At 43.1% G+C, this 26,700-nt stretch overlaps 1 protein-coding gene across 2 annotated transcripts in view; it reads right to left on the bottom strand.

The window, feature by feature from the left end:
* ATR (ATR serine/threonine kinase) overlaps positions 1-26,700 on the bottom strand; it is a 125,689-nt gene that overhangs the window by 39,179 nt on the left and 59,810 nt on the right. For both annotated transcript variants that reach the window (XM_068280778.1, XM_068280779.1), the window contains 11 exons: positions 26,186-26,306; positions 24,543-24,680; positions 23,583-23,784; positions 20,168-20,349; positions 16,760-16,924; positions 14,476-14,567; positions 12,460-12,551; positions 10,990-11,167; positions 9,452-9,631; positions 8,306-8,465; positions 7,327-7,500 (listed from right to left, as the gene is read on the bottom strand). In XM_068280778.1, coding sequence (XP_068136879.1) covers positions 7,327-7,500; positions 8,306-8,465; positions 9,452-9,631; positions 10,990-11,167; positions 12,460-12,551; positions 14,476-14,567; positions 16,760-16,924; positions 20,168-20,349; positions 23,583-23,784; positions 24,543-24,680; positions 26,186-26,306 — 1,684 coding nt within the window. The remainder of the gene's footprint in view (positions 1-7,326; positions 7,501-8,305; positions 8,466-9,451; positions 9,632-10,989; positions 11,168-12,459; positions 12,552-14,475; positions 14,568-16,759; positions 16,925-20,167; positions 20,350-23,582; positions 23,785-24,542; positions 24,681-26,185; positions 26,307-26,700) is intronic.

Below are 26,700 nucleotides of genomic sequence, written 5' to 3'. Positions count from 1 at the left end.
CGATGGACGTATGTCTTTTTTCAACCAAAATAACTATGTAACTATGTAATACTTTGGGATGTCTTCTTTCTAAAATGGGGTCATTTGGGGGGTATTTATACTATCTAGCACCTCAGGAAACATGACAGGTGCTCAGAAAAGTCAGAGATGCTTCAAACTGGGGAAATTCACTTTTTGCACCATAGTGTGTAAACGCTATAACTTTTACCCAAACAAAAAAAAATTCAATAAGTGTCTATTTATTGATCAAGGACATGTAGAACAATACATTTAGACAAAAATGTATATAGAAATTTTACTTTATTTGAAAAATGTCAGCACAGAAAGTAAAAAAAAAAAAATCATTTTTTTGACAAAATGCATGTCTTTTTTGACGAATATAATAAAAACTACAAATCACAGCAGCAATCAAATAGCACCAAAAGAAAGCTGCATTAGTGACAAGAAAAGGAGGTAAAATTCATTGAGATAGTAGGTTGTATGACCGAGCAATAAACCGTTAAAGCTGCAGTGGTCTGAATGGAAAAAAGTCTGGTCCTTAAAGCGGAATATAACCCTGCATTTCAACTTTGCTCTAAAACATTATTTACAGTATATTATATGCAACCAGCATTTTTTTTTTACTAGACCAGCATTGGAAGGGTTACACAGGGCTTTAAAGTTCCTTTAGATTTCTGCAGACGCATCCGAAGCTGAAATAGATACATTTTGTTTACATAATGTATCTAAGTGTTGAATGTGACTCATCTCTCTCACTGAGAAGGAGCTTGGACGACAGCCAAAGAGTGTGTAACTGTTTATCAATAGATACATGTAACTAAATAGAATGTATCTATCTGAACTTCTGCATATCTCTCCAGGACCTTTAAACATCTGTGTTTAACCCTTCCAATGCTGGTCTAGTAAAAAAAATGCTTTTTGCATATAATATGCTGTAAATAATATTTTAGAGCAAAGTTGAAATGCAGGGTTATATTCCGCTTTAAGTGGTTACAAAAAAATGGAAAAAATACACCTTTATTTCCAGATAAAATATTATTGTCATACATTGTACTAGGGACACTATTTAAACGTTGTAATAACCAAGACCAATGGGCAAATAAAACGTGGGTTTAATCTATCAAAGCACATTTTATTTTAAAACTGTAATGGCTGAAAACTGAGAAATAATTATTTTTTTTCCTTTATTCTTTTTCCTTATTATTTGCTTTAAAACGCATATAAACAAGTCTGGAGCGCCATGTTGCAGAACCCTTTCTCTTGATTAGGATACTACATTCAAAATTGGCAAATGTTCCACTACAATTAAAACACAGTACAATTTATAGGTATGCTATGGTGGTGTGGCGAGAGGTCAGAAAATTATTTAACCTTCCATGGAAGGTTTTAAAATATCTTCCCTTGGAAGGCACTCCAGGATTTAAACCTGGCTTAACACAGGCAAATTATCATAGATGGGTAATCAAAGGGATCACAAAACTGGGGAACCTTTTAACTTTATCCACTCATAAATGGATGACATTTACGGAAGTGGTTTGGCAATATGATGTTCAAAAATGAGACTTTTTAGCATATGGACAAGTAAGATCATATATTGGGGCTCACCTTCAAAAAATTGACCCAATAGCCCAGATACTACACTTTGACACATTTCTGAAACCCAGGGGTGAGAAAATGTCACTCTCAGGCATACAAAGAGCATTGGCTGATTTAGGGGCGCAAGGAAAGGCCATAACAAAATAGGTCCAGATGGAATAAGTACTTTCAAGCTCCAGACTTAGAACTCCGCATTTTAGAAGGCAATAATTGTGTTGAGACAAATGATAATTAGTGAAAAATGGAGAGAATCACATATCCTCATGATATACCAGGCAAAATATGCCTTTAACATACAATATAAAAACGCCCAAACATGATTATAAAGACCATCGCCCAAAATGCAAGTACCCAAGAGCGGATATGGTTCACTGTCTCTGGAGTTATTATTATTTATTGTATTTATAAAGCGCCAACATATTACGCAGCGCTGGACAATAAATATATACAATGATACAAGGATGACATACATAGGGTTATTGTAATAAGTAGTTTTGATATTTTAATCTTCGAGTAATTTAAATATATGATGATCTGAGCTCTCTACATAGCTAGGGCCCTGCTGTGATGAGAAGAAGAATTATCTATATTGGATGTGACGCGATTGAGATATCAAAGCTATATTATATATGTAATATTGATAAGACTGATTGAAAGAAATCTTCTATTATCTCGCATAGGGGAACTAGGCTTTAGTGGTGATCTTAACATAAGACTTTGTCCAGGATGTCTATAGACTACCCCCCTCACTTGGAATGTATATGCCAGCCTTCTCCCATAAGGTAATTAAAGCATGTGGTTCTCATCATTGGGGGCAGGGAATTCCTTAAGCCATAGTGTTACAATGAAGTTGTTAGAATACTGGTTTCAGCCAGAATGGAACATGTGCTCTCTTTGTGATAAATGAACAGTTAACTAAAGTAGCTAGATTCAGTAGTCGACCAATAGAGACTACAGCATTATTTAATTATACCAATCACAGATAGCATCGTGTTACACTGTGGGTCCATCCCATTTTAGTTATACAGGGTACTGAGGCGGGAATGTGGCATTCACGTCAATACAACAAGCTTTTTATTAATATATTTACAGATTACTCAGTAATTTCATTATTTTATGTTTTGTAACTATTTATGAAGTAACTAAGATTTATACCTTATTGATTTATTTTTGAATATTCATGGAAGATCAATAATGCCTAAATAAACAACAACATCCTTTTAAATGATTTACTCTGGTCTCTGAAAGACTTTGCTTTTAACCTACAAATCCCACATTTAACAGTTATACACATAGAACAAAGTTATACATGCAAATTGTACAAAATACATGATCATGCAATATGGGCTGGTTAGGTAGGCCCAGTAATACAAGTACAGGCTGTCATAGGACAGGAGCACATGATCCTGTAGATTACACTAGGGAGTGGAGGACCCTGCCAGAGGCTTACAATCTAAAGGGAGGGGTGGAAACACTAGGTGGGGCTGTTAAATATTCCTTAGAGAGTTACTGTGTGGTAGGAGGTGGGTAGGCCATCATAAAGAGGTGGGTTTTGAGGGCTTGCTTGAATGTGTTGAAAGAGGGAGCAAGTCTGATGGGTGGTGGAAGGGCATTCCAGAGGGTGGGGCAGCTCTTGAGAAATCCTGCAGGCAGGCATGGGAGTGTGAAATGCGTGGGGTGGTGAGGCGAAGGTCGTTGGAGGAACGGAGGGGGCGACATTGGTGTATACCTGTGAACAAGCTCCGAAATGTAGGTAGGGCAGGTTTTGTGCACAGATTTATACGCCAGGCATAGAATCTTGAAACTTATCCTGAAACGGATAGGGAGCCAGTGCAGGGATTCACAAAGGGGAGATGTGGATGCAGAGCGGTACGAAAAATGGATGAGTCTTGCAGCCGTGTTCATCACTGATTGAAGGGGGGGGAGTGCGTTTCAGGGGGAGGCCAGAAAGGAGGGAGTTACAGTAATCAAGGCGGGAGATGATGAGGGCATGGATGAGCAGTTTGGTCGTGTCCGGGGTTAAGAAGGGGCAGATATTGGAGAGGTTACGGAGGTGGAAATTGCAGGCTCTGGTGATGTTTTGGATGTGTGGGATGAAGGAGAGGTCAGAGTCCAAGGTGACACTCAGACAGCGGGCCTGGGAGGTAGGGAGAATGGTTGTGTTGTCGATAGTGAGGTGGAAATCTGGGAGGGGTGCAGCAGCATGGGGAGGAAAGATCAGCTCGGTTTTGTCTAGGTTAAGCTTTAGGAACCTAGCTGACATCCAGGAGGAAATTGCTGAGAGACACGAGGAGACCTTGTTTATGGTGGTGGATGAGAGATCGGGAGTATGGAGGTAAATCTGAGTGTCATCTGCATAAAGGTGGTAATTGAAGCCCAGGGAGGAGATAAGCTTGCCAATTGAGGAAGTGTATATGGAGAAAAGAAGGGGGCCTAAAACAGAGCCCTGGGGGACCCCAACTGAGAGGGGGGCAGGGGTTGAGGAGGAGCCATTGAAGGAAGTGGTGAAGGAGCGATTGGATAGGTAGGAGGAGATCCAGGCCAAGGCAGTTGTATGGTGATTCAGAGGTTTTGGGATTGGGCATGGATTGGGTATGGAAATATGCCAAGAAAATAGGGAAATGTGGTATATCTAAGGACCCCCTGTTATTATTGTTCAATTCAGTGCCAAAGGAAACAAGAACTGACAAAATATCCAATTTGATACATGTGATCTTTATTGCAGCAAGAAAAACAAACTACAACAGATGGATATACCCAACACCACCTTCTCTTTGGGACCTAAAAGAATAATTAAGACACTTAGGGCCATATTCTATTGCTGAACTCGCCAGCGCTAAGCACTGGCGAGTTCTTAACTTAGGCGATGGGGGCATCGCCTAATCTAATTAAACTTTAGACCCCCCCAGGCGGAAAAGAACTCGCTTGGGCGATATAATCGCCCAGCGAGTTCTGAACACAGAATCCAATTACCCTTATCATGTCTCCGGGAAGCGATGCTTCCCGGCAGACATGAGCGTTAGCTTAGACCTGCAAAAAGCAGGTCTAAACTAGCTAACGCACGTTGTCGCCGCAGCATCTGGGGGTCTCCTTTAATAAGGAGACCCCCAGAGCTCCCCGTCGGGTCGCCGCACAGTTTAGAAGCCCCCGCGCAGCTCTGCCGGGCTCCCCTCTCATACGTACCGCCGCCGATCACCCGCCGCCTCTCGCCGCAAAATCCGTCACGTAATTACAGTGTATCTAACACTGTAATTACTGTGCGCATAGAAGGAGCCCGGGCAAAGCATCTTTGAATCTGCAGCCGGGCTCCCCATTGGTCTGCTGTCTGAACCAATAAAATGGCTCAGACAGCGGACAAATGGGGAGCCCGGCTGCAGATTCAAAGATGCTTTGCCCGGGCTCCTTCTATGCGCGCAGTAATTACAGTGTTAGATACACTGTAATTACGTGACGGATTTTGCGGCGAGAGGCGGCGGGTGATCGGCGGCGGTACGTATGAGAGGGGAGCCCGGCAGAGCTGCGCGGGGGCTTCTAAACTGTGCGGCGACCCGACGGGGAGCTCTGGGGGTCTCCTTATTAAAGGAGACCCCCAGATGCTGCGGCGGAAGATGTCGGCGATGTTCGGCGGGCGAGTGCGCATGTGTGGGGAGTGAGGCCGTGGTGCTGATGGACAGCACCACAGCGTAAACCTCACTCCCCATCGCTCGGTAAAAGGGAGCATCGCTCAGGCTTTCGCCTGAGTAATGCTCTCTAACGATCGGCCATCGCGCGAAGGATATGGGCAATAGGCTTTGCCGGTAATCCTCGCGCGATGGCAAGGTGATAAGTAGCTCGCATCTGCAAGCTACTTATCACCTTGAATAGGATATGGCCCTTAATGATTAAATTAGATGCAAGCCTAAACAAAGAAAAAGGCACTAAGAGATTCTTTGCCAAATGGAAACCGTTCATGCTAAATACCATGTCTGTACCCTAGTTACCCCCTTTAAATATACAACCTGGTAACTTGAGGCGCACATAACTGAGTCCCTGGGACATCTGAACTTTGATGTATAATCTTCTAAGCCCAGATTTTTTTAAGACTCAAGAACTGGTCAATAACTTAGTATATCCTTAGTATATTCTTAACCCAACAGGTAATCACTCATATATAAAGATATATATGAACAAGTGTTGTATCACATGGGCCCATATGCAATTAACTTTTTCTCAGGGCTATGGAGTCGGAGTTGGAGTCGGAGTCGAGGAGTCTGAGCAATTTTGGGCACCCGGAGTCGGAGTCGTTGATTTCATAAACTGAGGAGTCGGAGTCGGATGATTTTTGTACAAAATTCACAGACCTGTTAAGTATTAGGCTAAGGAGTCGGAGTCGAGGAGTCAGAGTCAGAGCTATTTTGGGTACCCGGAGTCGGAGTTGGAGTCGTGGTTTCATAAACTGAGGAGTCGGAGTCGGAAGATTTTTGTACCGACTCCACAGCCCTGCGTTTTCTCCTGAGTTTTCTCCTAGGAGATAATTTTTCATCTTCTATTTAAGCTAACTTTTCAGAACTTAGCAATTGAAAAAGTAACAAAACATGGGTGAAAAAGTACTATCAAAATTTTGAGTATTTTCTTGCTTGCTGATGGTTTAAAATACATTTTAATGCCAATTTTGAAAATATCATCCAGGAGATAACTCAGGTGAAAAAGTGAATTGCATATGGGCCATATTGAGAATTTTGTTTTTTGAAAAATGAATAAAAACACTTTAAAAAAATGCATATAAAATAAAATAATTCTTAGTAAAAAGTACCACCCAAAGAAAGCCTAATTTGTGATGAATACAACAAGGTATAGATCATTTCGATGTGATAAGTACCGGTAAAGTTATTGGCAAATGAATGGGAGGAGTGTGATGTGAAAATCGGATTTTAAGGGGGAAAAATTGTAGTTGGGAAGTGGTTAACTACCAGCGGACCGCCGCAGTATAAATCTACGGCGGGCAGGGGGCGCTGCAGTTCTGACCTGACGTAAACTCTACGTCCCATTGAACACGCGTCCCCGCCCATCCCAGCCGCTGCCGCCGCTCGATCTGCGCCGCAATGTGCTGCCCTGCCGCCTCTATGACGGCAGAGCACTGTGAGCCGGGCAGGAGCCGTTTTCATTGGCTCCTGGCCCTGTCATTCATGTAAGCCGTTCCCATTGGCTTACATGGAGTGACAGGGTCAGGAGCCAATGAAAGCGGCTTCTGATCGGCGCACAGCGCTCTGCCGTTGTAGCGACGGCAGAGAGAGCAGCCTGCGGCGTGACAAAGCGGTGTGACCGTCGGGAGCGGCGGATTATAGCGGCGATTCGTCGGGAATCGGCGGTTTACTGGACCAGCACCCTCTGGTCCTTAAGGGGGCAGAGGGTGCTGGTCCCAAAGTGGTTAAGCTGCGGCCAGGGAAGTGTTTTTGGTCAACCAGTCAACCGGAACACAATGACTAAACTGATTAGACTTTTTGTGTCACAAGTGTTTGCATGATGTAAATTGTTGTTTCTTTGCTTCTGTAAACTGCAGGTTTGTGTGTCTACCTCTATCCTCTATGAACTATGTATTGTGCCAAACCCAATTCCGAGCTGGACCCAGTCTTGCTTGGCAAAGTAAACAATTCTGATTCTGTATGTGCTATTCTATTCCATACTGGTGAAAAGCTGGGAGATAACAGAACATAAACTCTGATAATGGCATAGTACTCCTTTTGAACTCACTTTATATTTTTTCATGACAGCATTACTTTCGAAGTTAGCGGTCTCCTCCATGAATCTCCCCAGAAGCAGCATGGCTCTGCACTGTATAAGCTGCTGCTCTGGTTGCTCGCTGCTCTCTGCCCGGAACAGCTCTGCTCCCTTCTGCAGGACAATGAGGGCCTGGTGCACGTCACCCTGACGGGAAAAGTCATTACAAAAGCAATATTAATAACAGTTATCTCAAATCCTAATCCACAAGATACACATGCAGCGTTTTCTGCTATTGTGGTGCCATGCCAACATGAGATACCATCTCACAGAAGACAATATTATTCAGAGACCCTAACACATATAACAGCGCATATAACAGAGTGTTCTTCCAGATGCTAAAATAATTATACCATAATCAAGACTATCAAACAAAGAGTAGAAACAAAATATCACAAAGACACATACATTGCTAGCATTATTTTTATTTAAAGAGACTCTGTACGAAAAAAAAATGCCCCTGGGGGGTACTTGCCTCAGGAGGGGGAAGCCTCTGGACCCTACCGCACTTCCCCGTTCCCACGGTGGTCTGCATCTGCCCCTCGGAAGGGAAAGGCGATCATTTGTCAGGCTGTGCAATATTCCCCATCTCCAGCGGGGGCACTGTAGAGGCTCTCAGCTCAGAGATAGGCACAAATAGCTGATCCCAGTGGGGTCCGCTCTACTGCGCAGGCGCAAGTCTCCTGCGCCTGCGCAGTAGAGCAGCTCCCACTGGGATCAGCTATTTCTGAGCCAAGAGCCTCTACAGTGCCCCCGCTGGAGCCGGGAAGGTAAATATTTACATGGCCACCGTTCGGAGCGGCATAGCAAGACCACCATAGGACTTAGGAGGACAGGGGAAGCCTCGATAGGATACAGAGGCTTCCCCCTCCAGAGGTGAGTACCACCAGAGGCATTTTTATTGTACAGATTCTCTTTAATATCAGTAGGAATAAGTCAGATGTCTGCTTACCTTTGACCAATGCCACTTGGCACGCTCAACGTTGAGCTCTGGCAGCCTAGAGTCACCAGCATTCAGAAGCGCATTATATGCAGCCTGGTGATGGCCTGCCTTGCGGGCAACACGGGCACTCTGCAGCCAGCACTCCCCAATCATATTAGCAAGATTCGACCTGAATAACAGGAGACTATCATTTATCTTCCTTGGGAAAGACGGGGAACAACTAGAATAATATAATAATAATGCTAACCATCCAGCCACTATCCAACTACTAACTATTTTGGAAGTCTTGGTGCAGCAAAGTAAATCATTTTCCAAATCAACTTTATACAGGTAGTCCCAGGTTAACGAATGAGATGGGGACTGTAGGTTCGTTCTTAACCTGATTTTGTCCATAAGTCCAAACACTGTACAATCTCTGTCCCCTTTGCCCCCTCTATGCCCCCCCCCCCCCCCCCCCGTGCCTCCAGCATCTCCCTCTGCGTTGCCTCTGCTCCCCCTCTGTGCCACCTCTACCATCCCACTGTGTCACCTCAGTCCCCCTGTGCCCTCAGTGTACTGCCACAAAATGTAATTTGACCTGGTTAAAAAACATTTTTTGCTTGTATTTTCTAAAATCGATTTTCTCAAAAACTACAAGGTTTCCTTTTTATTTGACTTGTTCCCACAGAATCAAATTTACATTTTCATGTTGGCAGATCATTCATAAGTCGGATATTCGTAAGCTGGGACTACCTGTATGCTGCAAGTAGTATAGCAAACTTTATTACCAATATTTCTTATACTAGCCACTATAGTGAGAAGCAAACTGAAAGTGCTAAGTGGAAGAGTATACTTCCTATAATCAGAAGATGCATTCATGCATTCACGGGGGGAGATATGTGACATCCCTGACTGTGGTATAGCTTCATACTGTGTACAAAATCTGACCACATTAACCTAAATACAATGCCTAGGAAGGCTGGCTAAGCAATAAAATGGAAATAAGTTTTTTTTGTAGGTGACATGGTTTTGTGTAAATTATCCAAACCTTTCATCAGTGCTCAGAAGAACAAATTAGCATTACTATTCCTGCTAGCCTTTTCTGGACAGCATATGGATCAACAATCTTCTTACAGTTCCTTTATTTAATTTGTGAACTTTGCTTAACTATATTACCCCTTGCTAATGCTCAGCACTGCCCTGCGTAGTGCCAGTATGGGCTCCTTTGCCCTATAGGAATTTTGTGCCATTTCCAGCCGTGCTTGCCAGTTCACATAGTCGGTGGCAGAATCACTAGCAGATTTCTTTTCTAGCAGCATCTTCACACTGTGTTCTAGCTCACAGAGCATGTGCAGCCTGTAAATAAGAATAGACAGACCCGATGATGCAACCAATGTCACAGAGAGCAACCATTAGCCTAAGAGAATAACTACTACCCATGAAGTCCTATAGCAAAACTTTCATGCTCCGCTTTGAAGGTAATCCTAAAATAGTGCTAGCCTATAATAGGCTAACCTCTCTACACTAAACTCTTCCTGATGCCAACATAAAGCTTCAATAATACCCCTAATTCACCTTATTATGCCATATCTCATTCATGTAAACTCATATCCTGCACCCCACTTACATTATACAACCCCCGACTCTTGATGTCACTCGCATTTCCTTCTTGTTCCACACCGATCAAGGCCCTAACCATATTATCAAATACTGTAAGCTAACATTTGTAAAGTGTTTTTCTTCTGTACGACAAATGCGCAGCTGAGGAGATCTGATACCCCTGTCATAGTCTAGTGGCTGAATAGTATACTGGTTAAGGTCATTGGCTCTGACATACAGGGCCGGGCCGCTCAGCAGCGTACTATGATCAGGCAGCAGGCAGGGATGACTCACCTCTTCTGCGTTCCAGCCTGTGTTCCACTCTCGTCACTTCCTGCAATGCCACCCACAGTACTGTAAGTGGACGGCATTGCAGGAAGTGACGAGAGTGGAGCGCGTCATCCCCGCCCACTGCCTGATCATATTACGCTGCTGCTGCGCCTAATAGCTGGAGGGGGAGCGCAGATCAGGGGACCCAGGTGAGGGGTCTGTTGACATAGTTCAAATATCTATTCAGCATGGAGTCCTAGACCAAGACTCTCTAACACTTCAGGATGGCCTATTGAGCATGCTTTTAATGGCTGCAGCTCTATAGCTCTTTGAGTCTGACAGGAGAAAAGCACTTTACAAATGAAGCATTATAATTCTAGTTATTAGTTTCTTTGGTAAAAGCCAATTGAACCTACAAAGTGGTTTTAGGATGTGCGGGGAAACTTACAAACATAGGGAGAACATTCTCTCACAGGGTGATTACCATTGTCTGTATTATTTTGTACCCCATGTTTGTTTCTTACTTTGTACAGTGCAACAGAATATGTTGGAGCTTTATAAATCAATAACTATAATAATAAGTACTCCACACACAGATAGTGTCCAGACCAAGAACTGAAGCTAGGACTGCTAACCACTACACTGCCATGCTGCCCTACTATCAGCTCCTTTGGGACACAGTGACATGAAATGTCTGATGTATTCTGTGAAGCGCAGCAGAAAATAGCATTGCTGACTAAATGCAAACTAATCAAAATATCATGTTATTTATAGAGATAATAGATCACATTAGTAAGCATATCATTTTAAGGCTATAGCCATTTGAAATTGGTATAGATGCGTACCTCACAATGTACTCATATCCACGTTGGTAGGAGCCCCTCTCAAAGCTGGCAGCTGAAAGAGGCACAATCTGCTCCGCACGCACCACTTTCAGAGTATCATAGAAACCCTCTTTCTCCCCCTTCTTAGCTGAAAGCAACAGTTGCCCAAGTCTGATACCCCAGGTAGTTGATTTCTTATCTGTCAGGAAAAAAAATCTCTTATGTACAGAAAGCACTGCGGAAACAGCTAATCATATGCACAGGTGCATTGTCGGGTACGGAATTGTTAGATCCCAACAGCTAAAGCTGCAGGAGACACCCGGCTAGGAAGCCTTTTTTATTATAAGAGATGCAAACCTTTTCTGGGTTAAAACACCTTACTGGCTTCTAGGTTTGACCAGCTTGTCCTGAGGTCCTGATCTTCTATCATTGAAGGTGTGTGCATGTTTAATTTTGATAGGCCAATCATTGCCAACTGTACCACTTCCATGTAGCATAAGAAGTTACCTACACAATCTCTTCATAGTATTCAAAATCTGTAGGCTCTCTTACTACATGTAGGAAGTAAAATTGGTTAGTGATTGCCTAATCAAAATTGGATTTTTGAATTATGATTGGCCAATCACTGACCAATCTTACCACCTCCATGTAGCACGAGAGCTTACCTACACAATCTGCTCATAGTATTCCATATCTGTTGATCCTCATACTACATGGAGGTGGAAAAATTGGTCAGTAGTCGGCTAATCATAATTGAAAGTGTGTAGCAGACTTATGTTTAATATACAGACCGTTCAGACACTCAAAAGTTTAATTAGTTTAATAATTAAAACGAACCGATTTTAAATGGTGCATTTCGTAAATGCCTCAAGGAGATTTGTTCTTAGAAAAATATTGCATAAAACTGGTAAACTGCAGATTGTTGTGGCTGATAGAAGGGCTATGTAGGAGGGAGATAAATTCTCCAATAAGGGCAGTGTGGCAAGAAATGCAGTGTTGACCTATCAGGACAAAAAAAATGAGGAGGGTGGGGGAGACTTCTTTTACGTGAATGTTATTCTAGATTGTGCAAAAGAAGGACATGTGCAGCTGCCTGGAGCCAGCAACCTTATCTACCAGAAAAAATGCTACAGACAATTGGATCAGGAAATACTTTGGGGGTTACTTTAATTTTTATTTGGATACGATAGGAGGCGCCCGGTAAGGAAATTATAAATAGTTCTATTTGGTAGGTACAACATTAGGTAGAAAAAAATTGGTGTAATCCTACCTTCTAGATGTCCCTTGCGGGAAAAATACAGATCGAGATGTATACTTAAATAGTCAGGTTTTATTTGGGGCACAGACCTGTCTATATGTGTCAAATATGTTATTTGTTCCTTTCATACTCAAATTGTATTTGTATTTTACAATACCGTCATTAACATTAGGCTGTAACTCATGATAGCTACGTGATTACATTGCCACTTCACATAACTTAACAGCCATTACCTGCACACAGGTATTCTTCCACTAGTTCCCACTGTGAGAGCTTCCAAGCTGCCTCTACCCTGTACGTGTTCAGTTCTGCAGTCCATTCAGGCCTAGAAAACAAGTTGAACATGCATCACTCTAATCCCAAGTGCAGACAGACGTTATGGATCATCGCAACATAACGTAGGTTCCAAAATGTACTTAAAACAGTGAGATCCATACATAAAGTTTCACAACCAGTTCCAACTGGTGCTCAGATTCCACTATAGATTTTGGCTCCATGCTTGTCTCAGGTATGTTACTCAAAAGACTGAAGATAGAAGGTCCATGACACCCGGGGAATCTGTAGTTTTAAAGGACAACTTAAGTGAAAAGAATAGGGAGGCAGACATATTCATTTCCTTTTAAACAATACCAGTTGCCTGGCAGCCCTGCTGGTGTACTTGGCTGCAGTAGTGTCTGAATAAAACCAGAAACAAGCAAGCAGATAATCTTGTCAGATCGGACAATAATGTCAAACACCTAATCTGCTGCGTGCTTGTTCATAAAAGTATTATGCTGGGATTACGCCATACAATTTTCTGTTATGCTGGGCATACACGGATAGATTCTGCGGCTCGATTAGCCGCCGGATCGACTCCCGCCGCGTCCCCGCGCGCCATCTATCTGCCGAGCAATTAGGCATTGTTCTACTCAGCAGAAGATGACCAGAAGACAATGCACCAGAGATAATGACCATTCTCTATAGAAAATAATCTAATTATGCATTCCAACAGAAAATCTAACAGAAAAATCTAACAGAAGAATCTAACAGAAAATTGTATGGTGTAATCCCAGCATTATGCTGGGCATACACGGGCCGATGCGCCCTTATCAATCGAGCCGCTGATGGCTCAATTGATCATTTCCGACAGGTCCAATGACACGCTGGATCCATACCCCACTCGATCCCCGCGGGCGGACAATAGCGGGGAATCGAGCGGAAGATAAGTAGCGCCCATGGGGACAAGCGTGAATCGATACAGCCGCCAGCATGGACGAGACAGGAGTCGACTCGTGTATGCCCAGTATATTAGAGGCAGAGGATCAGCAGGACAGTCAGGTAACTGGTATTGCTTAAAAGTAAATAAATATGGCAGCTTCCATATCCCTCTCACTTCAGCTGCCCTTTAAAAATTGAAATACAGATGACATCCTCCATATACTGCAACTCTCATATCTGGTTTCCTTTACAACAGATTTGAAGTGTCTTTTAACCAAGTCAAAATGATTAAACATTTGCTATACATCCTGTATATACATGTATATATGAGCAAGTACCACATTTAAGCAGGCCATACATGCATTGGTTTCCCTGTGGATTCCCAGCAGACCCGATCACCAGGCAGCAGGCCTTATAGATCACATTGATTGGTGGCCCACAGTGTTGCACTGCATCCAACAGTGTAAAGCTGCGGTTCAACAGGCTTTTGATAAGATTTCATTCTGAATTCTATTGAAAATCTGTGTGCAGTGTGTGTGAGTGATTCAACCCCTCTCTGTTCAGAACCAGATCAGAGAGGGATCGATCTGTTCACAACACTGGGTGGCGATCTATCCATGTATGAGCACCTTTAAGGTGTCCATACACTTGTCAATTTTCCTCCACGGATTCGATCACGGTGATCAAATCTGCTGGAGAGAGATGTCCCAACATGGCTGCTCAACTGTAATTTCTGAGAACTGTCTCAAAAGGGGACAAGGCCGCAGCAGTAGACGATTGCCCGTGGCCCCATAGCTGTTTAGGTCTTCTCACAGCCTCTTTTAAAGGCTGGAAGAATTCCCAGTACCATGGATATGAAAATAGTAATCAACTTTTCTTTGTTATACAACCTCTAATCCACAGGAATTAAAAAAAATGCTAAAATAGCTGTGTTACTTTAAGCAGATGAGAAAACAATTGAATGTACCACAGCATCACACCAAGGTCGCTCTTCCCAACCCCTGTGTCAAACACTGCGATTAAGTAAAAAAAAAATCTAGAACTATATTTACCTGCTGTTTAGCACTCCATTAACCTGTGTAACCACAGTAGACAACTGACCAAGGCCCAGCATTGATTTCACAACTCCATGATAGTGAATAATCTGTTACAAGAAAAGGAGGTTATAAGAAGGACTCAAAGCACGGCTCAAGTTCACATAGAAACATCCGGTATATGTGTATCTGAATTATACATAGTAGACTTCAATCTAAACCTGTACAAATGTAAAACATTTTCCAACTATTAAACAGCAAAACCATTACCTTTAATTTGCACAGTGATGGCTGTACAGACATTTACCGGAGCTCAGCTAAATGGCATTAGGCTATGTTGCTACTGCTGTGATTTCCAGCACACAAATTCAGATGCGATTCTACAGACTATTATTGAAGTCAATAGCTTCATGTGAATTTGCATGCGGGAGGGAGCATAAAGACTGCATGCAGCATAAAATCGCATCACAAATCAGAATCCCATAGCCACAAATGGCGTGGCTAGAGGTATTTGCAGCAAAGCAAATGTTGGTATTGTCTCTCTCAGATGCAAGCCTACGCAGTACAAATTTAGCCTTACCGCACTATGGAAAGGCAAGTAGGAATAGGAGCAGAAGGCCTCCCACTGCAGTGGCATACATTAACAAGAGCTGATAAAATACAACATAGCCAACTTGCTATTCTCCCAAACACTGTGCAGGGCTGAGACATCAGACTGTCACCCAATACATTTGCAAACAATATGAATGACCGTTAATATCTGTACAATGCTTTACTTCAAGTCTTCTCTAAACAAGCATTAAAGGGACTCCGAGCAGTGCAGAAACTATGAAAAGATGCATAAACCGCCACCCTACAACTTTTAGTTTTCGATATTTTCGCGATCAAAATCGCGTTTGCCGCGATTTCTATCGCGAAAATAGCGAAAACTAAAAGGCGTAGGGCGGCGGTTTATATATTGTTGGAAAGAGGAGAAAGAGAGCTTCAAAATGGTATGCATCTTTCCATAGTTATTGCACTGCTCGGAGTCCCTTTAAGTAGTAACAGACAGGCAACTGAATATTAGATCTGTAGCACACACATTCCTAAAGGCGGTCCTCCTAAATTATCAACTGCAAGTTTTTAAAGCACACCTCTGGTGAGAAACAGAAATAAAATACTCAAGTTTCTAATGAGGATGAGCTATAACTGGCCAGCTAACTGCATTATATGTAAGTGTTGCCAGAGCCCTGGTCAGCCCAGCTCCGGCGTGTTGCCCTGCTGCCTTTAAGAGAATGGCCGCCGCCTTTCCTATATCTCCAACACTGGGGATACAGGAGGGCCAAGGCAAGATAGGGAAACTTTAGTTCAGGTTTGCTTTAAATGCAGAACAAGCTCTGTTACGCTGGGCATACACGGCTTGACGCAGGCTGATGGCTCGATTGATAATATCCGACGTGTCCGATCACCGCGAGGATAGATTCCGCGCTCGATACCCACGGGTGGACAATAGCGGCGAATCGCGCGGAAGATAAGCGCCGGTATGGACGAGTGGGAATTGATCCGGGCGCACGCGCGGGGACGTGGCAGGAGTCGATCCGCCGGATCGACCCGTGTATGCCCAGCATCTGCAATATTACAAAGCAGATTCAAATAAAATGTATGTTAGGTATGGTGCACACTCACATAGGATAACATTAGCAAGGGCTTTTAAAATCACATTCACACTTGAATGTACCGTTTTGCGTGGGATTAGCGCGGTAAAATCACTGTACACTCTCGCGATTCAGAGCGATCGCGATCAGCACTTTTATAAGCATTGTATTGCGATCGCTCCTGTAATCGCGGGAAAAATGCTGCAGGTAACACGTTTTGCAATTGCTGTTAATCACGAAAATGCCTGCGATTGGGGGCAATTGCAGCAGTAAGATCACTGCCATAGGGTTACAATTGCACTAGAGCTTAAAAACTTTGGCGATTCATGGAAATCACCCGCTAATCGCCCTAATGTGAATGGGCCCTCAAAAGAACAGCAATGTCTGATATAACTTGGGAGATATTTTCATCTAATGTAACAAAACAAGTGTGGGTGGTTTGGCAAAGAAAGATTTACTGGTGGAAAATGCTTAAGGGGGGGGGAAGCATTTCTTACCCCAGAACTTCCCTTGTAACGCAGTCTTGTTTTATAGGAGGCTTTTAGTGCCTTTCTTCCAGATCTCTGTTATTGGCCATCCTTCTCCATATATGACTCCCACCAGCATTGTGACGGAGATTACAGGGCACATAAAGTTCCTGTATGCTAGAACACACTACCAAGAATTACCTCCTCTGGTTTTAGCTGAATGGCTCTGTCATAGCAGGCAGTGGCGTCTCTCAGCAATCCAATGCTCTCATGCTCCAGTATCTGCTCTTTCAGGGATGCCTCCTTCTTACGTATGGCACTAACACCAGCCACGCCATCAGGCTCATGCATAGCAGCATATAGTTTCTAAATGCAAAAAGGGGGAAAAAAAGGTTTAAACATAGGCTGTACCAGAGGGTATGTCAGACACCAATTAAGAAATGTAATAATTGAGAATATCGTTAGCTGTATAAAGCGTTTTCCAATCACATATGCAGATGTCATTTCATGCTCACGAATGCTGTAGCATGACCTCAGGAACACAAAAGCTGAGCGTATGATAACCAGAATTAAACACCTCCTCCTGCAAATGTCAAATATTACCCGCAGTGAGAAAACGCTATACTCGCCTCCCAATACAGTCTACCTATAGTTCCACTCTTCTAATCCAGCGTTTTAAGCTTTAGCCATCCTGCAGCTTCCCAGTAAATGGGTAGCAACACACTAGATCAGGGTTGTCAAACTCCAATACAAAGTGGGCCGAAACTGAACCCTGGGACTAGGTCACACATATTCTGTATACAGGGAAACAAAATAAGTGATGATGATAATAAAAAGGATATATGTAGCAAAAAAATGAAGAAACTTCAAGAGTTTATATGCAAAAATACAAAAGATTTTTATTGAAGACAACACTTGTGCAAAAATATTTATAAAAAGTATCCGTCAGGGAAAATTTCCATAGCAGAGAATGGAAAAAATGCATCAGTTGTTAACATCAAGATTAGTGCAGTTGTGCAAAGGTCCCTAGGTCACACACCCACATCTCTAGTGGCCGCCTTCCTCCCTTATAAAGTTACCTGGTGTCTAGTGGTCCTCCTCCCTCCCCTATATAGTTCCCTGATTTTTAGTGGTCCTCCCTCCCTCCCCTATACAGCTTCCTGGTGTCTAGAGGCCCCATCCCTTCCCTAAACAGTTCCCTGGTTTTCTGCGGTCCCTCTTCACACCCACTACAGGTCCCTGGTGTCTAGTTCATTCCCCCTCCCTCTCCCATATGGCTTCCCTGGTGATCTAGGGCTTCACCTCCAATATATATCTTTCCTGGTGGTCTAGAGTGGGCCAAACATAATGTAAAGTGGGTAAACCACTTGGCCAAATTTGATTGGGTCCAGAGTTTAGCATGTATGCTCTAGATAAAGGCAGCTTCCATTATTACCCAATAGGGAAGGTTTCCTGAAGGAGCAGGATGTGGTAGCATAAAAAGGTTTCCGGTTGAACCAGTTATCTGGGAACAAAAGGGGTCTGAACAATGAAGAGGACTGGGGAGAACAGAAGTCTTCCTGAGGAGGCAAGTATAATATTGTATCTAAAAAGACAGGAATGTGTAAGGAGGCAATGGGCTAATAGGCAATTCAAATGCAGAAAAATATATTATATGAAAATGCCACTCAAACATATATTCCCATGCACCATGCCAACAACCTGAAAATAAGTAACAATGGCAACAAAATTGGCTCTTGGTTGCATGAGAATACCAAACTTGAATTAATGTATACATTAACATTACTGTATATGTTATTATACGAATATTTATGGAAAATTAATTAAAGTTTGGCATTCTCATGCAGCCGAGAGCCAATTTTGTTGCAATTTTTACTTTTAATATTTTGTTCCTCATACGATTTGTTTGAGCTTCATGTTGTAGTTTTACTATAATATTTTTCTACCCAGTACTAGCAGAATTCACACATGCCTGCTTGTAGATAGACCAATAATATTTAAGACAATAATACTTCTACATAAATGAACTGTAATTTAATAACTGTATGCAAAAATCCATGATTAGCTTTGGTACAAGATATGTGGTAGATCTGTAGCGCTGGTTCATTATCGATATAGGTCACCTCTGCCTTTGCAAGGAGGTAGTATGTACACAAATTATCTTGTGTTGAGGGTTTTAGGGGCATAAAGAAAACCTGAACTGAAAATTAAAAGTCAAAATAAACATACACAAGTCATACTTAACTCCCATGTAGTCTACTCCTCAATCTCTTTCTCCTTTCCCGCATCCTGTTTGTCCACTGTGATCAAGGGAATTCTCTATCCTCCATTTTGAAAATGGCCATTAACCTCCTTGCCGGTTATCCCGAGCTCAGCTCGGGGTAACCTGTGCAGAAGGATTTCTCAGGCCCCGCTGGGCCGATTTGCATAATTTTTTTTTTGTTACATGCAGTTAGCACTTTGGTAGCTGCTTGTAACATCTGATCGCCGCCGCTCGCCCCCCCCTCCCCCCCCCTCCAGACCCCTTGCGCAGCCTGGTCTATCAGTGCCAGGCAGCGCTGAGGGGTGGATCGGGATTCCCTCTGACGTCCCAACGTCCATGACGTCATCCCGCCCCGTCGCCATGGCGACCGGGGAAGCCCAGTAGGAAATCCGGTTCTGTACGGGATTTCCTGCTTACTCTGATCGCCGGAGGCGTTCGGAGTGGGTGGGGGGATGCCGCTGCTCAGCGGCTATCATGTAGCGAGCCCTGGGTTCGCTACATGATTTAAATTAAAAAAAAAAAAAAAAAGTGCTCTGCTGCCCCCTTGCCGCGGGAGTTAGACCGGCAAGGGGGTTAACCCATAACAGCTTTCTAGTCAGCACACTGTTTAACTGTAACATCGCCCACTTCAGCCACAGGGAAACAGACATTACTTGGCACAGCAGTTGTCCTCTCAGCTATAACTGACAGCAACTGATAAATAACTGACAGCAACTGATATCAGCGGGAGGGAAGGGACGCGGGCGAGTAGCGTCGATACAGAGGAGGCGGGGGAGTGGCGCTAACAGACACGGCATAGGTAAACATTGTGCTGGTGACACGCTGTGTGTCGCCAGCACTGTGGAGGGGATAGCGGCGCGCAGGGGGGTCCTGGAGGCACACCCTGGGGCAACAGAGGCTGGTGTTAGTGTGCACAACCAGCCTCTGTGCCCCACTAACATAATTAAATCCCACCTCGGGTTCTCTTTAAGTTTTTACTGTTTCATTGTCTGCTCAATGACACCTGAAGTATGATAGAGCGCAAATCTATGAATTATTGACCCTTTTTATATTTTTCCTGTCAGTAAATGGCTTCCTGGAGTAGGAAAGTATTTTATGGCTGTAATTACTTATCAGTTAGGGTTATGCTATAGTCTGACCCAGTCCGACCCGGACAGAAACTGTCACTTCCATACCCGATTAACTATTTCAGGCAGAGAAAGAAAAAAAGGAACACAGCCTAGTTATTTGTGTGCTAGGCACTGTACATACACATGTCTATTTCATCATGTCACATATCACCTCAGTTGTCCTTTAAAGTAACACCTATAAAATGAGGTCATGTCTTTAGTGAAGTATACACTTACCTGCAAAAATCCTAGGTGCTCCTGGATTTCTTGTTTCTTTTCCATGATAAATGACTCAAAGTGCATAACAGCTCTGGTATAAGCCTTGGAGCGAAATGAAGCCAAAGCCAGGGTGTCTTGGGGAATAGTTTCTAAAAAGTTTTTCACGCTTTGATACGCTGACTGATCTTCCTGATAGACGACTAGTGATAAAAAAATAAAGAGTAGTATATTTTTACAAAGAAAGGGTTTATCTTGTTATGCATGAACAGCACAGTAGACTAATGCGGGCCATAAGCACCTTTCTCTATGGGTGGTGTTTCTTTAGCACTACAGTAGAATCTCTTTATAGTAAACTCTGATATAGTAAATCTCTGGATATAGTAAGCACAGTCCACAGTCACAGCCAGTCTGTATAAATATACAATGTATGACCAATTCTGATATAGTTACCTTCTGATATAGTAAACTACTTTTCCTGGTCCCTTGGAGTTTACTATAAAGGGATTCTACTGTATTTAGTCCACAGTGTCATTATTCTGAAGACAAGACCTCAAACTAGGACTATGACCCACATTTCCATAACTTTCACTACTTTTATGTAAAAATTTCCTTCAGAAGAATGGTGATCATCTTCAGTCTCTCAGTCGCTGCCGATTTTATTGGCTCCTTCTGTACAATGAAGAAAGTTGGCTGCATGAAAGCCCACTAGAGGGCGCTCCTAATGCGTACTTCTGATCGCGTCCGGCGATCAGAAGTAACAAGAAGGGCCGCGGTGAGCCATGGCGACGAGCGGAGTGACGTCATGGGCGTCAGCCGACGTCCTGACGTCAGCCGCCTCCGATCCAGCCCTTAGCGCTGGCCGGAACTGTTTGGTCCGGCCGCGCTGGCCTTGGGCGGCTGAGGGGACCCTCTTTCGCCGCTGCACGCGGCGCATCGCCGCGCTGCGGCGCCGATCAGGTAGCACACGCGGCTGGCAAAGTGCCGGCTGCGTGTGTTGCTTTTTATTTCATGTAAATCGGCCCAGCAGGGCCTGAGCGGCAGCCTCCGGCGATGATGGACGAGCTGAGCTCGTCCATACCGCCCAGCAGGTTAAGAATAGGATGCCGATCATTTAAAGGGAACCTAAACTGAGAGGGATATAGATGTTTCCTTTTAAACAATATCAGTTGCCTGGCAGTCCTGCTGATCTCTTTGGCTGCAGTAGTGCCTAAATCACACACCTGAAACAAGCATGCAGCTAATCCAGTCTGACTTCAGTCAGAGCACCTGATCTGCATACTTGTTGAGGGGCTGTGGCTGAAAGCATTAGAGACACAGGATCAGCAGGAGAGTCAGGCAACTGGTATTATTTTAAAAGGAAAAAATCCATGTCCCTCAGTTTAGGTTCCCTTTAACTGACAGCGTCCCATTTTGTGCCCTTTTATAAATAGATCTCCAACACTCTTCTCCCCCACTGCATTATAGTAGTCTCTAGTTCTTCTGCTTGCCTTCCACTGGAAAAACTAGTATAAAAAAATGTGAAACTCAAAATAAAAATAAAGCATACAAATGTAAAAACATGGAATGTATTAATTTTATTTGAATGGCATTCCTTATGAAGTATTAGCACGACAGCAGCACAGACAAGCCCAGCGGCACACATTGCTCTTACTGATACGTAGTATGATAAGGAGCATAGGTTTGCAGGAGGAACAGGAAGCAGCCCCCTTATGCTGGGCATACACGGTTAGTTTCAGCCACTCGATTCTGCAGTCTATTCTCTTATCTTCAGCTCGTTTTCTTTATCTTTTTCCATTCACTTATATCAGGAATTGAGCTGCAAAACCAACAGGAGATCGGACATGTCGAAAATGATCTATCAAACCATCTAACTGCCTCAAAAATGAACCTTGTGTTCCCAGCATCAAAGGCAGCACTGTACTGTGCGATTTGTCCAAATTTGCCACCATGAAATAATATTTTGTTGTAACCAGGTGGGGAGGAGAGACCAGTGTGTCTCTTCCTGTCACACTCTGGTTGTCAAATGGCCTGTGTAAAGAATTCCAGTGCACCACAAAGCCTCGGTGTAGAGATGTCCTCAAATCTGTAATCACAAGGGGCAGGTAACTCATCTCTCTACCCTCAAAGTACATTAGAAGTTAACTGGACCTCCAAACCAGCATGTCCTGACACAGAGATTTTGCCATGGCGGCCCTAGTACTTATTACTTGGCATCATTAGTTGTAAGTAAACTCCTCAACTTCCAACTGAAAGACACTGTGAAATTGACTTACTGGGCTTCTGAGAGCCAGGGGTATGTCTTTTACCAGCTGGGGCTTCTGAGATCATGACAGCATGTGACCGCAACCATGGGGGCTCTACCCCACAGTCTACTTCCCAGCTTCTGTTGGGGGAAGGGCTTTGTCACTTATGGTATATAACTTACTGCAAGGAGAAGGGAAGTGTGAGGTCGCAGTGGTCAGATCTGTGTATCAGAACATCCTATGAAGTAGTTTTGAGTTAAGTTTTTGATGCACAGTGGGTGTAAACCAATACCTGATCTGCATACATAAGTGTAATTATCTCCTGAGTAAAGGTCACTTCCTAACATCAAGAATTGTGTACGACACTTATTTCTGGGATAATTGGCAAAGCTATTGTGATCCTGATCACCCGCAGAGCACACCTTAGTTTGCTGCAGCTCTGGCACTTAGAGTCCGCAGGCAGAAAAGCATGATATAAATGTTCTGTGTCTTGTGATTCCCATTCAATATAATGAATGGGTATTGCAGTGCTTTTGCGAGAATTTGTTGGCAACCATGCGCCGCCATTCCGCAGTGTGTTGCAACGCATGAATGGGGACATCAGACAATGGACTTCCGATCAAAGCAGGATGTTCCAGCGCACATTGTTAAAACTAGGCACCGTTATAGCAGCAATGCTATAGTCCGCAGGGCACATAAAGGTAATTCAGAGTTCCCCGAATTACCGGTACATATTCAAGCATATTAAGCAAGGTAGGAGGTGCACCCGCTAATGAAAGGGGTACACAGAAGTCCAATGAAGCAATTGGGTTGGAACCACTATAAAGTGTAATTAAATATCTTTATTTCTCTATATTATGGCAGCAGTGACAGGCCAATGTTTGGGGTGTTCACACCCTCTTTCAAACTGCACCAAAGAGCTTTAATTACACTTTATAGTGGTGCCAACCCATTTGCTTCATTGTATATTCAAGCATAAATTGATTAGTTGAAACTGAGCCCCACTTTACCTCAGAAAATTGGTCAAATAGTTGACTGAACTGTAAACAGATTGGGCTTTTCACCCTACTATTGTGCCTTTTCCCCATCTAAAAGTCCTAAATGACCCAATACTAATTCACTTTAACATCTCTGAATATGCACTGTTATCCTGGCTCCTAAACACTTCTTAGAAACAAGCGTTCACTAACCTCTAGTTTCTGCACGGCTTCCTGGCTTAGAGGTGGATTTTGCTTGAAGTTCCTGGAATTTCTCTCGAGACCACTGAGTGAGGTGATCTAACATGGAGAATACAGTTTGTGTGCTGAGCTGGCTCAGATCCGAGGCATTGTCCTGTAATCGCCGAGCCCAGGAATCTTCATGCTTCAACACCGCCATGATCTCAGCATGAATCTACAATATGGAACATAAAATACTTGCAATAGCAATTTAAGAGCTTCCATGAGGCTTGGAACACACTTATCTGTGTTGAAAACCATGAATTTTCTGGATTAGGTCATTTGAGTACTATGATTGGCAGGCATTTCATTTGACACCTGTGTGAAATTTTGGCAATCGGGCACCCGGCCTCTCGTTCAGGCTACAACTATCAGTTGTTTGGGCGTCCAAATTGAATTAGACTTTGGCACTTTTAGGTGGTATAGATGAAGGGGTTAAGGTTAGGCACCTCAACCGGAGGGTGAAGTTTAGCATAGGTGATGGGTTAAGCTGAAATTTTGCTAATAGTGGCTTGTTAGTAAGGCCAACTGATGCAGTGCAGCAGTAGCATGTACTTTGAATGTTCTGCCATGTGTGTTTCTGCGTTTTTGGAATTGCGTTGTTTGCGTTTTTTTTCATTGTGTTATGCAATAATCTGCTTTTTTTCACCCATTGAAAAAAATACAGTCCCCCCCCCCCCCCCAAGAAAAAAAAACCCTGCATGCGATTCCTTTGCCGTTGGGCCCCAATGGAGCTTGAACCAACCTTGCTAAGCTGCCAACCTCCTTAAATCCCTGGAGTGCAGATTTGATGATGCCGCTGTTGAACTTTTGTCAGAGATATTGGCAAGCATGACTTTTGAAAATCTTACATTTTTCTTGTGAGTAAGGTTTATAGTACAAAGTCAGTCTTCAGAAATTCAAGGCCATTTTATTTAAGAGAGATTATCTTACCTCTTGCTGATCTTCTTTGCTACACCCCAGCAATGCATAAACCAATATATGTGGCAGCAGATAGATGGTCACTTTAAAGTCATGCTTCATCATTATACTGCAGCAGCTGAATACCTTCTTAGCCAGTTCATGTCTAACCTGCAAATTAGTTTCAGAAAAGAATAGCTAAACTTTTTAACACAAAAGTAAAAGCAGATCCATTCAATTATTCAGAGATCAATAAGGCCTCTTTCACAGGGGAGGCTGGTGGCAGTGAATTCATAGTCTGTCAGGTGCTCCCTTGTACTGGCCAGGCGCTTGCTAGCATTCAGCATGGACAACGGCCATAGCATTGAGGCACAACAGATCCCAGTCACGGCCGTGCTCACAGGTGACATGATGTGTTTTTGCTACCTTGTAACTGCCCCACGTCAAAGGCTGACAAGTATGGGGTTACAATTGCTGCCATTTGGATGCCTAAAATGTTAATATTTCGAAAGGAAGGAGTCCTCTCTATATCCACTGCATATAAAACAATTTGAGTAGAAACCTAGCCCACAAAGATGCCTTTACTGACCCCATTGCTACCAACACACTAGTTGACCCACCCCAGCTATAGCTGGGCTTTCACACAAAGTTCTCAGTTCTAGATTTTAAAAAGCCTACAAACTATAGACAAGAAAGCCTCACTCTAATTAATAATAGAGGAAATAAGTGATGTGAAAAAGGAAATGTTGCTATGTAATGTTAGAATCTACGTCAGATGAAGCATTGTACTGGTAAGTATACAGTTAAAGTACAAAGTACATGACAGCCATAATAATGACCAGAAGTTGGGTAATATCAAATTTTAGAGAGAGGGAGAGGGAGAGAGAGAGACAGAGGACAGAGAGAGTGAGAGTGAGAGTGAGAGTGAGAGAGAGAGAGAGAGAGAGAGAGAGAGTAAATACAGAGTGTTCTCAATATATAAAAATGTGCACCAGTCAAACAAGGTCCAATAGGAATCTGAGACCTGTTTCAGTAAATAGACTTTTTTTTTAAACTTTTGTTTGTGGCAGTAATGTGACAAAATGTGGAAAACTTCAAGGGGGCCGAATACTTTTGCAACCCACTGTATAGAGTACTCAAGGGCTTCCAATGTCATCTTTTACACTATGATGCAATCCCATCACATTGTAGTGAAGAACACACATTATACAAACTAGCAGATTCTAAATATCTCCATTATGAATTTAAAGAGAAACTCCGACCAAGAATTGAACTTCATCCCAATCAGTAGCTGATACCCCCTTTTACATGAGAAATCTATTCCTTTTTACAAACAGACCATCAGCGGGCGCTGTATGGCTGATATTGTGGTGAAACCCCTCCCACAAAGAAATTCGTAGTACGTACTCTTGGCAGTTTCCTGTCTGTGAACCCTATTGCATTGTGGGAAATAGCTATTTACAGCTGTTTACCAACTGCCAAAACAGCAAGCAGCAGCTACATCACTTGCCAGCAGTAAAAATGTCACCATGTGATAAATGGCAGAATATACTATAATATATATATTACATTATTTTCACTGGAGTTCCTCTTTAAAAAAAAAAACAACAAAAAAAAAAACTAAAACAAAGAAAAGAACTTTGATCTATATCAACCTGTTGAAGTCTTAACCTTACCTTGGTTGTCAAGTATCCAGCCCAGGAAGCAGACCAGTCTGCAAAGTTATTACCCAGCTTACTCAGGTAAATGGGTTTCTTTATCTTAAACCAGTTTACAGTTTTGCGGGAGCTCTTATACCTACATGAATAAAAAAGGAAATTCAGGCAGAATTCATAATTTACAAATAAAAGCACATTATTTTAAAATCAGAGCTACTTTCTGAGACTGATTGTGCTGTCATACTGTGGAGCCAATGGAAGGGTGGCCTGTTGTCATGTATACCTGGAATGACTGAAAGTGTATGCTTTTTGCACTAAACCAAATGTTCTGTCATGAGCACTGCTAGGATCCTGGGAGATCCAGGGTACCCCTGGGCACTAAGGGAGATTCAATGTGTGGTGCGTGCACCTTTAAATATTTTAATTAGGCAGCATTTCACTTAAATAGGCAGTGTCCTCTCACCTGGCTTCTGTTTTGTCCTTGGCTGGCTGGCCAGCCTGGGTGCTGTGCTTGTGTGGTGGTTATGCTGAGG

The sequence above is a fragment of the Hyperolius riggenbachi genome, chromosome 4, assembly GCF_040937935.1.
Source record: "Hyperolius riggenbachi isolate aHypRig1 chromosome 4, aHypRig1.pri, whole genome shotgun sequence".
Taxonomy (NCBI): Eukaryota; Metazoa; Chordata; class Amphibia; order Anura; family Hyperoliidae; genus Hyperolius; species Hyperolius riggenbachi.
Note: the sequence above shows the minus strand (reverse complement) of the source record. Positions and strands in the feature narration are given on the sequence as shown.